At 38.5% G+C, this 15,055-nt stretch overlaps 1 protein-coding gene across 2 annotated transcripts in view; it reads right to left on the reverse strand.

The window, feature by feature from the left end:
• Nucleotides 1–15,055, reverse strand: part of GFPT1 (glutamine--fructose-6-phosphate transaminase 1) — a 53,795-nt gene that overhangs the window by 15,950 nt on the left and 22,790 nt on the right. The window contains exons 7-13 of one of the 2 annotated variants that reach the window (XM_043603553.1): nucleotides 13,697–13,758; nucleotides 13,020–13,099; nucleotides 12,762–12,815; nucleotides 9,409–9,514; nucleotides 7,325–7,488; nucleotides 6,338–6,433; nucleotides 1,604–1,701 (exon numbers count right to left, since the gene is read on the reverse strand). In XM_043603553.1, coding sequence (XP_043459488.1) covers nucleotides 1,604–1,701; nucleotides 6,338–6,433; nucleotides 7,325–7,488; nucleotides 9,409–9,514; nucleotides 12,762–12,815; nucleotides 13,020–13,099; nucleotides 13,697–13,758 — 660 coding nt within the window. The remainder of the gene's footprint in view (nucleotides 1–1,603; nucleotides 1,702–6,337; nucleotides 6,434–7,324; nucleotides 7,489–9,408; nucleotides 9,515–12,761; nucleotides 12,816–13,019; nucleotides 13,100–13,696; nucleotides 13,759–15,055) is intronic. The other variant, XM_043603554.1, reaches the window with a different exon arrangement.

The raw sequence follows: 15,055 nt of genomic DNA on the forward strand, positions 1-15,055 counted from the left end.
GATATGACACCTAAACCACAAAAAAGCTAATTAAAAAGTAGACAAGTGGGATTATATCCAACCAAAAAGCTTCTGCATGGCAAAAGAAACCATCAACAAAGTGAAAAGTACACTACAGAATGAGAAAAAAAATATTTGCACACCAGGTATGTGAAAGGGACTCATATCTAAAACATATAAAGAACTCATAAAACTCAACTGCAAAAAAATTAAATAACCCAATTAAAAAATGGGCAAAGGACCTGAACAGACATTTTCCCCCTTGTACATTGTTGGTGGGATTGTAAACTGGTACAGCCACCATGGAAAACACTATGGATGATCCTCAAAGAGGGAAAAATAGAACTACCATATGATCCAGTAATTCCACTTCTGGGAATATATCCAAAGGTAAGGAATACATTAACTTGAAAGGATATCTGCACCCCCCCCTGTTCACAGCAACATTATTTACAAAAGCCAAGACATGGAAACAACCTAAGTGTCCATCAATTATTGAATGGATAAAGAAGTTCTGGTACACACACACACACACACACACACACACACACAACACACACACACACACCACACAAACAGCAATACTATTCAGCTATGAAAAACGAGGAAATCCTACCACTTGTGACAACATGGATGCACCCTGCAGGCATTATGCTAAGTGAAATAAGTATCGCAAAGAAAAACAAATACTGTATGATTTACTTATATGTGGAATCTAAAATAAATAAGAAAATGAATAATAAAAATAAATTCATTAAAAAAAAAAAAAAAAGGATCAGACCTGTGGTTACCAGAGGTGGGGGTGCGGAGAGGGGGAACTGGAAGAAGATGGTAAAAGGTACAAACTGCCAGTTTTGTACTGGCAAAAAAAAGCACTAATGATGTAATGTACAACATGATGACTACAAGAAACACTGCTGTACAGGATATACAGGAAAGCTGTTAAGAGAGTAAATCCTAAGAGTTCTCAGCACAGAGAAAAATCTCTTTCTATATTCTTTTCTTATGGTATCTCTATGAGAAGATGGATGTTAACTGAACCTTCTGTGGTAATCATTTCAAAATATACCTAAGTCGAACCATCATGCTATACATCTTGAACTTATACAATGATGTATGTCAATTATTTCTGAATAGAACTGGAATGCATTTTCTAAGTAAAATTTTTTAAAAATTTACCTTCCAAAGTAATTAAAGAACAAAGTCTGACAAAAAGAAGACTTTCTTTGTTTGCAGAAATGTGCCTACCAAGTAAGATCCTGTTGAGGCTCAACACATTACCAGCCATCTGTCTGAGTCCAGAAAATAATAATAAGCAAAACCTAACGACTGCTCCTACAGAAGTTTTTCTTACAGAAAACCTTTCCGACCCTTGGCCTTCCATGAAGTCACTGCAGGTGGTCTACCTGGATATCTAAGGACCTTTCTAAAGCAAATCTTCCGTCGATAAATAATTCCAAGCAGCTGTTAACATTTCTGCCCCAAATGCCTCCTGATTTTGGTCTTGACAATATAATATAACAAAGCATAATTTTACATGGTGTGTTACAGATACCTTTTAATATCCAACATCAAACAGTGAAAATCTTAAGAATCCACTTACTGCTACACCAGCATGATAACTTGTCCCACAAGCAATAAGAATCAAACGCCGACACCTCTGGATCTCCTTAATGTGATCCTTCAAACCGCCCAAATTCACTGAAATGAAAGTTTGTGTATATAATTATTTAGGAAAGAACCATATTGAAATAGGTAATCACTTTTCATGAGTGTCCACAGCCAATCTGGGAACAACACTGCCATTTTAAAGAATTTTCACTCCTCTTAGGAAGCACAGTTCTGTATGGTTTTTAAAATGAAATTAAATAGGTCACAACTTAACTGTCTCCCACAAACTTATAACTAACCTTACCCCTCCGGGATCCCACACACTTCTGGTTTTATCACACTCTACCCTGTTTGGTCATTTTTCCATTCCTCTCTTCAGATTAAAATTTCTCTCAAAGGCAAAAACCACAGGACACAGACGAGACTGCTAGATGGTGATGGCTGGGGTGGGGAAGGAGCTGGCCACAAAGAGGCATGAGAAGGTTTCTAAGGTGATGGAACCGTGCTTCATCTAGATGGCTGTAGAGGTTATGGTTACGATCATGTTGCGGAAGTTTGTCAAAACTCAGAATTATACACCAAAAATGGTGAATTTTATTATATCTACTTATATCTCTTTAAGCTACCTGGGAAAACACTTAGTTACATTAGTTTCCCACACAAACAGTGCTCCCACCCAGAACAGTGCACTGAACACAATATAAAACCCTCTCCTTTCAGTCCTTTCAGTCCTTCCCATCTCAGCAAATGCCACCCCCAAGCACCCAATGGCAGTGCCCCTCGACTGCCCCTATCCATCCTCACATCCATCCCCAGCAGGTCCTGTGAGCACACCTTCAAAAGGAGCCTCTAATACCATCATGTGGTCTAACATCTCTGCCCCAGACAAGAGCAACGCTTTCCTAACTACTCTCTCTTCTACCCCACCTCCCAGAGCCTGTTCTCCACACACAGAATAAAACCACCTTGTAGAGTGATTCTTTAAAACCATAAAGTGATCTCAAAACCTTCCAATGAGTCTGTCCTCTTTCTGTTTCTATAGCTATTTATGTGTTCTTCTAAGGGCTTCTTGTGTTAGAAATACTTCAACGAAAAGCTACTTTTCTACCTATGAGAAATTTTCATTCAACGTCCATTCCATTATTCAACTAATATTTCCTGAGCACCCACCAAGTGAATTTGCTACCCAAGATACTGTGGCTACCAGAGTTCAGGGCAGTTCAGGGGATGGCTGAGAAGACAGACCTGCACACCACCGGGCAGCATTCTCTGCGTCTGACACTTTTCTGCACACTTTTTTCTACCTTACTTGGACATAATGTAAAACCAAGGCATATGTTTTGCTTTTTATTTCTCTGAATAACTTTATGTTCTCCTTTTTAAATTTCAGTACTGAGAGGGTGTATTATATTTCTCCATTTAAAAAAAAATCAGCAAATTGGAAAATAAAATAAAACCACAAAAAGCTTCGGCAGCTTCCCAAGTAACTTGGAATAAAATCTAAACTCCTTATTATGGCTTCAAGTGCCCACATGTCCCGTCTCCTGCTTAACTCTGACCTCATCTCCTAGTACTTTCCCTCCCACCCTGGCCGCTGCAGCCAGACTGACCTCCTTGTGGCTTCTGCACTAGACAAAGGTTCGTGCACCTCTGCCTGCAGACTTCTTCCACAGACCTCGGCATCTATTGGAAAGGTCTGGGAAGAAAGCACAATATCAAGAGGTTGTGTTCAGGTCATCCAACGGCAACAGTGTGAAGATGACTCAGTATAAAAGCAGAGAGACTACCAGGGAGACTTGTATTCCAGATGACCAATGATAGGGAAATAAGATGGTAAGATCAGCTGCCTGACAACTCGTTCCCTAAAAACTAGCAAATTCCCTGCTGGCTGAGGGAGGTTTGAGGTAGTTCTGGAAGGAGTCATCCAAGGTCCGAATGGATGATGCTTTCGAGAGAAGCCTAATTCTGATAAGGTAGGCCATGCTACTAGAAGCAATAAGAGTGCCCGGAGGACCGGAGCAGGGATGGAGCATTTCAAGATCACCACTGGACACCGAACCCTAGTCCGGCTCCAAAAGGGACCAGCAATCTGACCTTTGGCAAGACACTCAAACTGACAGAGCCTCAATTTCCTTGCCTTGATAAAAAAAAAAGTTAACAGCTATCCTGTTTGTATTACAGAACTTTTATGAGGAACATAACATTGAGAAGAGTGCTTTTTAAAATCATGAACTTCTTAGGGGCGCCTGGGTGGCTCAGTCGGTTAAGCGGCCGACTTCGGCCCAGGTCATGATCTCGCGGTCCGTGAGTTCGAGCCCCGCGTCGGGCTCTGTGCTGACAGCTCAGAGCCTGGAGCCTGTTTCGGATTCTGTGTCTCCCTCTCTCTGCCCCTCCCCCGTTCATGCTCTGTCTCTCTCGGTCTCAAAAATAAATAAACGTTTAAAAATAAATAAATAAATAAATAAAATCATGAACTTCTCCAAGTTTATCTCACTGTCTTCCTTTATGAATTAAATCTTTTCCCCGATCTTCCTTCCATAAATACCCTAAGGCGGTCCTTACGGCGACACTCCCAGTCCTTCCAGTGCAACCACCTTTAACAGCCCCACACTGGCAGACGCAGCTCCCGTTGCTCCCCTCTCCTTCCCCTCGCTTCACCCTGGATGGAACAACACCTGAACTGGTGACTGCTTTTCGGCCTCTCGTCCCTCCAGTGCACACTGCAGACTGGTACCCAGTTCAATCCAGTGAAGCTCTATCACCCTGGTTTCTAAGCCTCCTGCTAGCTCTACAACTTCTACACGAGGCGGTCCCCCTGCACCTCCCACTTTAGAGCATTCCAGGCCCCCCTTGGCAGCTCCTCCCACCTTCTTTCCCGGACTTAATGTTCCTTACTCTGCACTCTGCTTCAAGTGTTAGATGTGGACAACTGGACTACACGTTATTCCGCCAACAGCTTGCTGATGGTTTTCCACTATCTCCCCTTCAGCTAATGCTGTTCTTTCCAACTGCAAGGCTCCCACGTCATCTCCACCTATTTAAACCTTTCAGATCTTTCAAACTCATGCCTGCCTGCTTCATGAGGCCTTCCCTGGCCCCAAAGCCCCTAGCCACAGACTGATTCATTCTCTACTCCTAATTCAACATTAAACTTTGTTTCTAATGCCAGGTATCAAATTTACCTTTCTTTAAATACTTATATATTCACTCCGCTTCTAGATTTATAAAAACCTCGAAGAGGAGACCATATTAGAAATAATTTCCCTATAGTCCCTGTTATGTTCAGCATGGTGTTCTGAACACAGATGTTGAGTTTATAATTCAGCTTCAACAAATCTCTCCTGTTGAGAAAGTCTGACGTTGCTCAGAAAAAATTAAAAAATAAAAAAATAAAAAAATACAGAGACAGCATTTACTCAGAGAATTCAATCAATTAACAGGACACAGCATAAAGAAGACACTTAATACCGTCCATATGACACACGGATTTGGGAACAGATCTTTTGCACACTAGCTATTATTTCTCAAAAACTAATTAATGCTAAGAAGCTTAGCCCAGTTGGCTTGTTAAACTGTTTACTAAACTGTCATGATGAACGAGCAGTGTTCCAAAAATGTGATTTCACAATAAATAGTTTATCTTCTGACCACAGAGAGTCCATCTCAAACTCATCTATGCAAGGTGTGCACACTCGTGTGACACAAGGTCCAGACAGAGTGTCCAGAAATACGACCAGAGTGGCACTCTCAGCTCTATCTTAAACAGGCAGGAAGGTACAGGTTTTCTCAAAAGGCATTAAGCAGACACCCGGAAAACCTGTGAGGAAGTTCACACCTTCACTCATCTAGAAACTGGTAAGAGAAAATCTAGGCTGAGCACATACATGTAACCTTCCCAACGAGAGGAGAACCAGTGCCCAGAACAGTCCTTGGTATATGGCAAGTGCCCATTAAAGGTTTTCTGAAGTGGAAGGAAGTTCAATGTTTTTAATTATACACTAGAGGACTCCCCCTCCCCCCCCCACAGGAAATTCACCCTAATACTCTTTTAACTGACAACTTTCAAATGTGACTTTCCAGCCATTTGTTTTTACATTTTTTATAACCACCTTATTGAGATGTCACATACCATAACATCTCCCTTTTAAAGTGTACAAATAGTGGGTTTTAGTATATTCCCAGTTGTGCAACCATCACCACTACCTAATTTTAGAACATTTCATCACCTGCCCCAAACCCCATCCCCATTAGCAGTCATTGTCCACCCCCTCCCCTCAGCCTCTGGCAACCATTAGTTATTATCTCCCCTGTTTTATTGTGGTAAAACACACAGAACATAAATTTAACATTTTAACATTTTTTAAGGATTCAGTTTAGAGGCATTAAGCACATTCACACTGTTGTGCAACCATCACCGCCATCCATCTCCAGAACTTTTTCATCTTCCCAAACTGGAACTCTGTACGCATTAAGTAACAACTCCCTCTTGGTCCACTCTCCCTGCCCCTGGTAACCACTAACCTACCACCTGTCTCTATGAATCTGACTATTCTAGGTATATCTCCTTTCAGTGGAATAATACACTGAAGGACTTTTGAAGGATGATTGGACTCCACTGATGGCTGTAGTCACAGTTTTCTATAAAGCTATAAAGGACAATGAACTTTCAGGCTGCCAATGTCAAGCCCCACAGAAGACTCCGAAATAATAACTCGCATGTAGTTACCAGTATAGTCGTCAAAGTTGACTCTTCCTCTCATCGTGTTTACGACGGACTCTGGCTGCTCAAAAATTTCCTTCTGCATAAATGAACTGAAGTTGCCTAAAGTAATATAAATTACATCATTAAAATAACAAATTTGTACACAACTAAAAGTCTGCCTCCTGTAACATCATCTTAGTAAATGAAAAGAGGGCTCATGCATTAGAGTACAATATTCACATATGACATTTTACCCTATGTGAAGAAAAATAAGCAAGTAAGGAGGAAAACTCACTTTATTAACTTCATACCTAAAATATGCAGTGAGAGCAAAACAGGGAGTGGGAAGCTTAAGTTTTAGAGTCAGATCTAGGTTTAAATCATGGTTCTATCCTTTACCACCTAAATGGCTCTGGGGAAATTCTTTATAAAATAAGAACAGCAACTACTTCACAGCATTGTCATGTGGATTAATATAGGAAAGACCCGACATATAGCAGTTAGGCAATAAACGTTAGCATTTATCCCACCTCGACCCCATGACAAAGGAGGAGAATAAAAACCACGATGGCAATAATCATTAACAGTTAACAAGAGCAAACAGTACGTAGGGCTCACTAAGCATGTCAGGCACTATTCTGAAGGCTTTACATAAACTAATCCTCAAAACAACCTTAACAAGGTAGGTCCTATTTTCCTCCTTCTGTAAAAGAGAAAACTGAAGCACAGAGAGAATAAGAGAGGAATAAAGAACAGAACACAAACTATGCTTATGAAGTATCTTAAAAATATCAAGAACCATTTCAATGACCAATCCGTGTTTTTAACATCAAAAACAACAAACCATGAATCAGTTTGAAGGACAACTACTTTAAGACCAGCAGATAATTTTCCAAAGAAACATCCCTTTCCCTGGTGTTATCCCCTCACTCATCATGTGGAAGGTTTCAGTCAACACCGTGTCTCCTTCCCATTAAGAACACCAAGCTATAACACGACAAAAACTTTCACCCTTCATGATCTGCTGGAGTTCCATCTGGAGGGTTTGCACAGCTCGTCCAGGGTGATCTCCTGCAGTTCGTTTAATTCGATGGATAGAAAGACGGCCGTCCACCACCGCTGCAACATCATCGTCTTCAAGAAAGATGACGCGATTGGTATGTTCTATGACAGCACTATAAAATGTTCAAGCAGATAATACAATCAACAATCAAGGATGATTATTACAAATAAAACTACCATCAAGACACAGAAACCATGGTTAAAATACAAACCTATCATCCTGGAGTATCTCTGTTAACTTTCTGGTTACCAAGGCCATTCCCTACAGGGCAGTGGGCAGTTAACTAGGGACAATGAATAAAAGGATCTCTGTGCAACACCCTAAACCAAATTAAATTAGATCAGATCAGAAAGCATGGCTATTTCTTCCTCATTCTATCACCAAATCCTCCAATTTTAACTCCTAAATATTTTTCAAAGCTTCTATGTCCACCACCACAAACCAGTTCAAGCTACCATCAGCTCTTGGCTAGACCACCATAGGAACCTGCTAACTTATCCAACCACATGCCCTCTAATCTCCCTCCATCTGTTTTCCATTTCTGCCAAAATGAATGTCAAAAGGCAACTCCAACCAAGATTTCTCCCTCACCCAACAAAACACTTGATGGCTTCCCTTTGGCTCTTCAGAAAACCACAAAGCACAAAGCATGACCCCACTTTCTTCTCCAGCCTCCACTCCCACCAAACTTCCTCTTTCTATGCCAGCCACTGCTGGCTACCCATCCTGAGTTCTCACATACTGATCAATTCACAGAAAGTGAATGTTCTTCCCTCTACCTCACCTCTTCACCTAATCGACTGCTAATATGTTTTTATCTCTCAAGTGTCATTCCCTTACAGAAATTTACTCATAGGAGTGTAAGTCACCCTGGTATAGGCATTCTGTAGCTCTTGTCACAGGTGGAATTCTACACTTGTGTGACTGATTAAAATTTGTCTCCTCCAATAAGAAAGAGCTCCTTAAGGACAAGTTGTGTGTGTGTGTGTGTGTGTGTGTGTGTGTGTGTATGTGTTTAAGGATTATTTTATTTATTTATTTTTATTTTCTTTTATTTTTTGAATATCTCCACACCCAACATAGGACTCAAACTCACAAACCCGAAATCCGGAGTCGAATGCTCCACCGAATGAGCCAGCCAGGCACCCATGGGACAAGTATATTTTTATTTTTACTCACCATTATCTCCTAAGCCTACCACATGGCTTTGCTCAGAGTGTTCAATAGGAGTGTCTGAGCGAACGACAAAAGGATAAGCTTCTGCAATTTCTAGTTTAAGCCATAACTGTCAAGTCTGACCAACCTACTTAATGACAACAATGAAGCATCCCAGCACTAACTAACCACCTGCAAAAATTAGGCAACGGTGAACCTTGTTCCCCCACTGAGACAATGCATTCCCGGCACGATCTAACCTGCGACCTATCTCATCGTTAGATCGCCTTAGGGCACAACAAATGACTCCAAATACTTGTTGGCAATGTGAACAATTCTGCTTTATCCTCATCACTATTAGTATTCCGTTTATAAATGCATCTAAAGCATCCCACAGTATTTTTCACTCAAAATGTCTTAGTCTAGTACTATTTCTTTTATAAAAGTGATTACAATCCGTATTACTTCTGAATTAAAAAGGTGAGTGTCCTTATTGGACTAAAACTACAGCAGTTTAGCAACTATACTGTAACTGGTGGGACACTAACCCATTCTATTCTAAATTCCAACCTAAAATCTCTCCTCCCTGTAAGACCTGGCTAAGGCTCCAAAAAGAAGACGAAAAATATACAAGATATCAGTTAATATGCTAGAACAAGTCTCAAGTACTGTTATCTTTTCTTGGAAAACTGACCTACATGCTTTGAATTGAGAGAAAAAATTTTCTTAGGACGCCCATTTCTAAAAAGGGCACCTATATTTCTCTAATTGACAAAATTCTCTTACACAACATAACGAGATATATACAAAATGACTTCTGGTTTCTGTAACATGAAAAGTTTTGCTAAGATTCTCTGAATCAGGGAAGGAAGTTCACCTTGCATCAGATGCAAAGTAATATTCCACTGCTTTTTCTTCAACAGGGAAAAGGCAAGTTGTGCTGTCCACACGAGAGAGATTACAGCTTCCTTTCTTGTCCTTCCCTAGAGCACAGAGGTAACACAATCAGCAAACATGTAGATCATGGCCAATATAGAAATACACATAATTTTCTTCAAAATCAACAAAAAAACATAGCAACACAAAATAATTTCAGCAATTTAAAAATGCTAGGTAGGTCACCTTATTTCCATGCAATAAGCCAACAAGAACAGACAAAAAGTGTAGAGTGAAATAGCAACTATCAAAGAGAGCGTGGCAGATAAGTGTTACATTACAAATGTTTTAACTGTTTCTTTTCCAGGTAAAAGGCAAATAATTCACTAATACCACTAACTCTTTTTTTTAAATCAAAAGTATATATAGGCCTAATCTTAATTTAACCTTATACATAACTTGACAGAATACATGTAAGTTTGTGTACCTAAACTTATCATAAAAATTACATTAAAAATGTCAAAATTATGCAATGAAAAATAAAGTGAAGACTAGTGGCACACTAATTTTTACTATCTGATAACAAAACTTCTCTAGGTTTTAAAAGTCAGCATAACAAATCAGGTTGCAGTCTACACTAATTCTGATTTTAAAACAAAGATACTTAAAACTCTCTAACCATGGTATACCATACATAGCACCTACTGCTAAGGACTGGAAATATTATAAAACCAGAATCTCTTCTTTCTTAAAATTGGATTTTCTTACATTTCTTGTAAGTCAGGATAAAATACGATCCTTCTGCAATAATAATATACTTTTTTTTAAGAGATACAAGTTTATTGAATACACTAAAAAGGACCAGTGGGCAGGACAGCAAAGGAGAGACTAGCTGCCTGCAAGAATATCCTTTTAAATCTAGAACTTTAGAATTATGGCATCTCTACTTAACATGTCAAGTCATGAATGAATTTTTTTTCCTTTTTGCCCATTCACAACTAAAGTCAAAACTGGAAAGCAAAGTGAAGTCTGACACATTAGAAAGACTTTTTTTAAAAATCACATAAATTAAAATCTATATTAATGTCAGAGAGACAAAAAAAGCACCTTTACCTGAGATCAGGACATACCAGACCTTATAACCTACGGACACAACGGCCAGAGGACACTATAAATATACCTGCAAAAATTCATATTGTGTCTGTCGTCTAAAATGCATGTCTATAAAAGACTTGCTTATAATTATTCTTAGAAATGCACATCCAGGAGTGCCTGGGTGTTCAGTCAGTTAAGCATCCAACTCTTGGTTTCGGCTCAGGTCGTGATCTTGTGGTTTCGTGGGTTCAAGCCCCACATCAGGCTCTGCACTGGCAGCATGGAGCCTGCTTGAGATTCTTTCTCTCCCTCTCTCTCTGACTCTCCCCAACTCGTGTTCTCTCTCAAAAAATAAACTTAAAAAAAATTTTGTAAAAATGTACACCCAAAGTTCTCCACAATCCATGCTTATTTGGTGTTTCAGACGTGAAAATAAAACAGCCCTTTCCATCCAAATTCAACAGGAAAAAGATATTACACTTTAAAAAATACGTGTAAGGTGACATCCTAGAAAAAGTAATGCTACAGAAGGGTAAAGCAGATTAGTGTTTGCCAAGGGCTGGGAATGGGAACAAGGAAGGGCTGGCTACTGAGCTACAGCTGGAGGGAACTTTCACAGGACAGGATTGCTCTACACTTTGGTTGTGGTGGTTATACAACCATTGGCACTTGACAAAACTCATGAAACTGCACATCAAAAAGAATGAATTTTACTGGTGTAAAAAAAGTGAATCAAAAAACACACAGAAGGATAGCCCAGCACCTACATTTTCAAAATAAATACAACCAGTTTTGGTTATAAAATGCCCTAAAGGCATCAAGTTTCACTATACTCCTTCTCCAAATGTCATTCTTTGAGTGACAAGGCATATTTAATTATATTATTTAGAAGGATTTAAGATAGCATTGCCTATTTAAATGAAAAAAACATTTACCACTTGATACCTATACAACTGTTACAATCTATAAAATGTTTTGCCATATAATTATCTCATCTGATTTGAGTGGCACACAATTATGACCATTCCCTTTATTTTGTCCATCGTTACACCTGGAGAAAATAGCAAAAGCCTAAAAGCCATCCCGTGTTCTCCCCTTTACACAGCCTCTTCAATAAGAGGCTAAACTCTTTAAATGAAACCTTGCTGAGCCACACGTTATCTACATACTAGTAACCAGAGAAATAAAGGTCACTAAAATACAATGCCTGATCTTAAATACAATGTCTCATGATAAGTTTCTCATCTAACTTCTTAAGACCTTAGCCAATGTTTTTCCGTTATTTCTAAAAGCAGTCTAAGAAAATGTGCAAGATAATAACACAAAGGTAATGTATACAGGAGCAGGATTATTAACAGAAATCTGCAACTCTGGATCCAAAATTCTATACCCTCATTGGTAAACTAGTTTTTCTTCCGAAAAGGGAAGGAGAGGGAGGAGAATGTAAGAAGAAATCCTACCATTTCAAGGTTGAAGGCTATTTAAGGAAGTAACTTTCTGCTTTAGATAAAAAAGCTAAAGCAGCCACTATCTAAAGATGAAGAGGTTTAGAGTCCTTTGCTATTTTTTTTCAAGAAACCAAGAATTATACATTAATAATATGGGTTTCAATTTTCCGAATTTACCACTCCCTATCTTTTACATGGAAAGCTTTTAACAAGTAAATGGAAAGAGCATGCCATTTTGGGGGTCTAATTATATCAATAAAATGATCCATAGTTTGTATGGCTGAAAGTCCTATAAAAAAATAATAAACTTCAAACATAAACAATAAAAAAGACTCCAATTTCAAACAAACCAATCAAGATGTTGAATATAAATCTAAAAGTAAAGTGTCATGCATAAAATAAAGACCATTTAAACATAATTTTATAAGAAGTTAGGATACAGTATTCAAATAACTACCACTGAATTCAATCTACAATAGCCTAACACACAATGCTCTTTTCTCAATGTAAGCATCTTACTTATAATAATGTATCTTACATGATTTCAACTTAAAACAAAAAAATAAATTTTATAATTTCAATCTCAGAAATTTTAAAGAAACAAATTATTAAAAGCAGTTTTCTAAATGCCAAAAGCAGACAGACAAAATATACTCTGCAAATTAGAAAAATGTCAAAATATGTTTCCCCATTAAAAAAAGCACATTTTTAGAGGCCCAGCACATTCATTCACTCCAAGAACAAAGAATTAGTAAAGAATGAACAAAAGAGGGTAAGATTCCTCCCCATCCATGCAGAGTGCATTTCCCACCTCTTTCTCCCTGTGATCCCCACCGTGAGAATTTTGATCCAATCTGAGTCCTAGCTAAGGATATACAACAGAAAAAAATTCTACTCGTCAGAGAAATTACAACAACAAATCCTTTTCATGTCTAGACAGAACTACATATACATATGTGTGGATCTAACCAAAGAGGCATTCATTTCAATTTAATGGAAACAATTCTTTATATCTACTGCACTCAATTTATACAGTTTCCTCATGGCATTATGTAAGATTAATTTTTACCTGTTCTGTAGAGAATCGGAATGTGATCAGTAGAGAGTTTATGTTCACTTCGTACACCAATCAAGAGAGGGCTACCTCGTCTGTTGGTGCAAAATTAAGAGAGAATTAAGGCATTTTCATAAATAATGCAGTGATACAAATTTTAATGAGCCAACATTCTTCAAATAATGTTTAAACTATGCCTCCAGGCTCGACTTCAGGTATAACAAAAGCACAGCATAAACAGAATTTGCAAATATTAGGGCTTCTCACTGTTCTAAAAAGAACATCATGATCAGGCCTAAATATCCTGACAAAAGTAGTGATAGTACAATTCTCTAGGAATCTGTTTAGGATGTATGCTTCCAAAAAATAGGGAAAGTTAAAGTTGGGGGCCTGAAATTAGAGAATATTCAATATCCAAATTCACAAAGTAACCACAGTGTCCCACTAGAGACAAAAGGCCAGTTAAAAATGCCAAAATATATTTGCTTTGTGAAGGGGTTCTGTGAAATGGAAGAGTGGTGAAAAATGGATAAGGAAGGGCATATGAAAATAAACATCGACATATGGCATGCAGATCTAGGAAAGGGCAAGTCTTTACAGTAAAGGTTAACCATCATGTACAGAGAATACACTTATAATTCAAATGTTTCAAAATGCATACAATCATTAGTCATTATTAAATCTGCATGTACCTCGTGCCAACTGCTTGGCCAGGAAAATGAACACTTTTAAATACCAGTGCAAAAGCACCTTCCTATAAAGAAAAAAAATACATTAGCGATATTTATTACAATCAATTACCAATATGTGAAATGCCTAATACATACTGGCTTCAGCACAGAAATTTTTTGTTCACATGCTGCTCTTTTTAAAGTTAAAAACAAGTCTAAATTTTAGGTAGACACTCATTCCTGAGCCTTGGTGTATCCAAGACACTTTTTAACCAAGCCCACTCTTGAAATACACTCAGTAGATAGTAGCTCCAAAACAGACTATTACTTAAAACACTATTTTAACACACTGCCAACACTTTTCAATAGATACATCCTATCTCGGATGTTAGAGTGCAAAGAGGAGAGAATTAGAAAAGACCCCTAGCTCAATATCCAAAAACATTCTCTGGTCCAGTGATTTTATACCACTGTTAACCTCCATGCTTGTTGACCTTGTTACTAGAGATAAAAATATACACAACCACAACCATTAACATGCACACCATACCACTCCCTCAATCCAATCTCCTCAGGGACAGGACCTAAGGAATTCAGGAGTGAATAAAGAAGGAACAGGAGGTAGGAGAGATAAGGGACCACCACAGAACACAAACTGGGTTATATAATGAATAGAAACAAGAAAAGGCTGGAAAGGCACAGTACTCTGTCTTGAGTAAAGAGAAGGAACAAGCCTCTATTTTCTCCATCTTCCTGACTCCTCCTTTTGTTGCAGACATCATAAGATTTGGGTAGAAGGAGGAAGTGAGGGCTGGACCTTCAGAGAAAAGTGAAGGGCTTTTAAATGAGAAAGCTAGAGTTATGAGTGGGGAGGACAGTAATCCCTATGCCTTTGGATTTTTGTGGGTCTCTGATATCCTTAATCTTTAACTAGGACAACTGAGACGGGATCAAAAAGAATGCCATTTTTTTTTTTTCTTAAGCTGGGAAATACTTTTCTATAGTGTTACAAGGCCAAGGAAAAATCCCCATAAGGAAAAACACAGAATTGACTATACTGGCTCAGAGACATGCAGACATTATACCAGAACAGAGTGTGCATTTCACTGAAGCTACCCTTGTGCTAAGTTACTGACTGAGAAGAACATTTGAGTGAGTAGGAAGAAAGTGATGAACCCCTGAATGCATCTATTGTGTACATGTTTGTGTGTGGTATCTATGGGTTCGTGTGTTTTTAGAAAAACTCTTTGATTTTGGATTATTTTTAATTCTCAAGACACAGACTACTGAAAAAGTAGAGTTTTAAGTGTGTGGGAAGGGAGTGGTCAGTCAGAGTCCCTCGAAATTATTCAAGTTGAAGAGCACCTTCGGTGGCTCAGT

The sequence above is a fragment of the Prionailurus bengalensis genome, chromosome A3 (genome assembly GCF_016509475.1).
Source record: "Prionailurus bengalensis isolate Pbe53 chromosome A3, Fcat_Pben_1.1_paternal_pri, whole genome shotgun sequence".
NCBI classification, from domain to species: domain Eukaryota; kingdom Metazoa; phylum Chordata; class Mammalia; order Carnivora; family Felidae; genus Prionailurus; species Prionailurus bengalensis.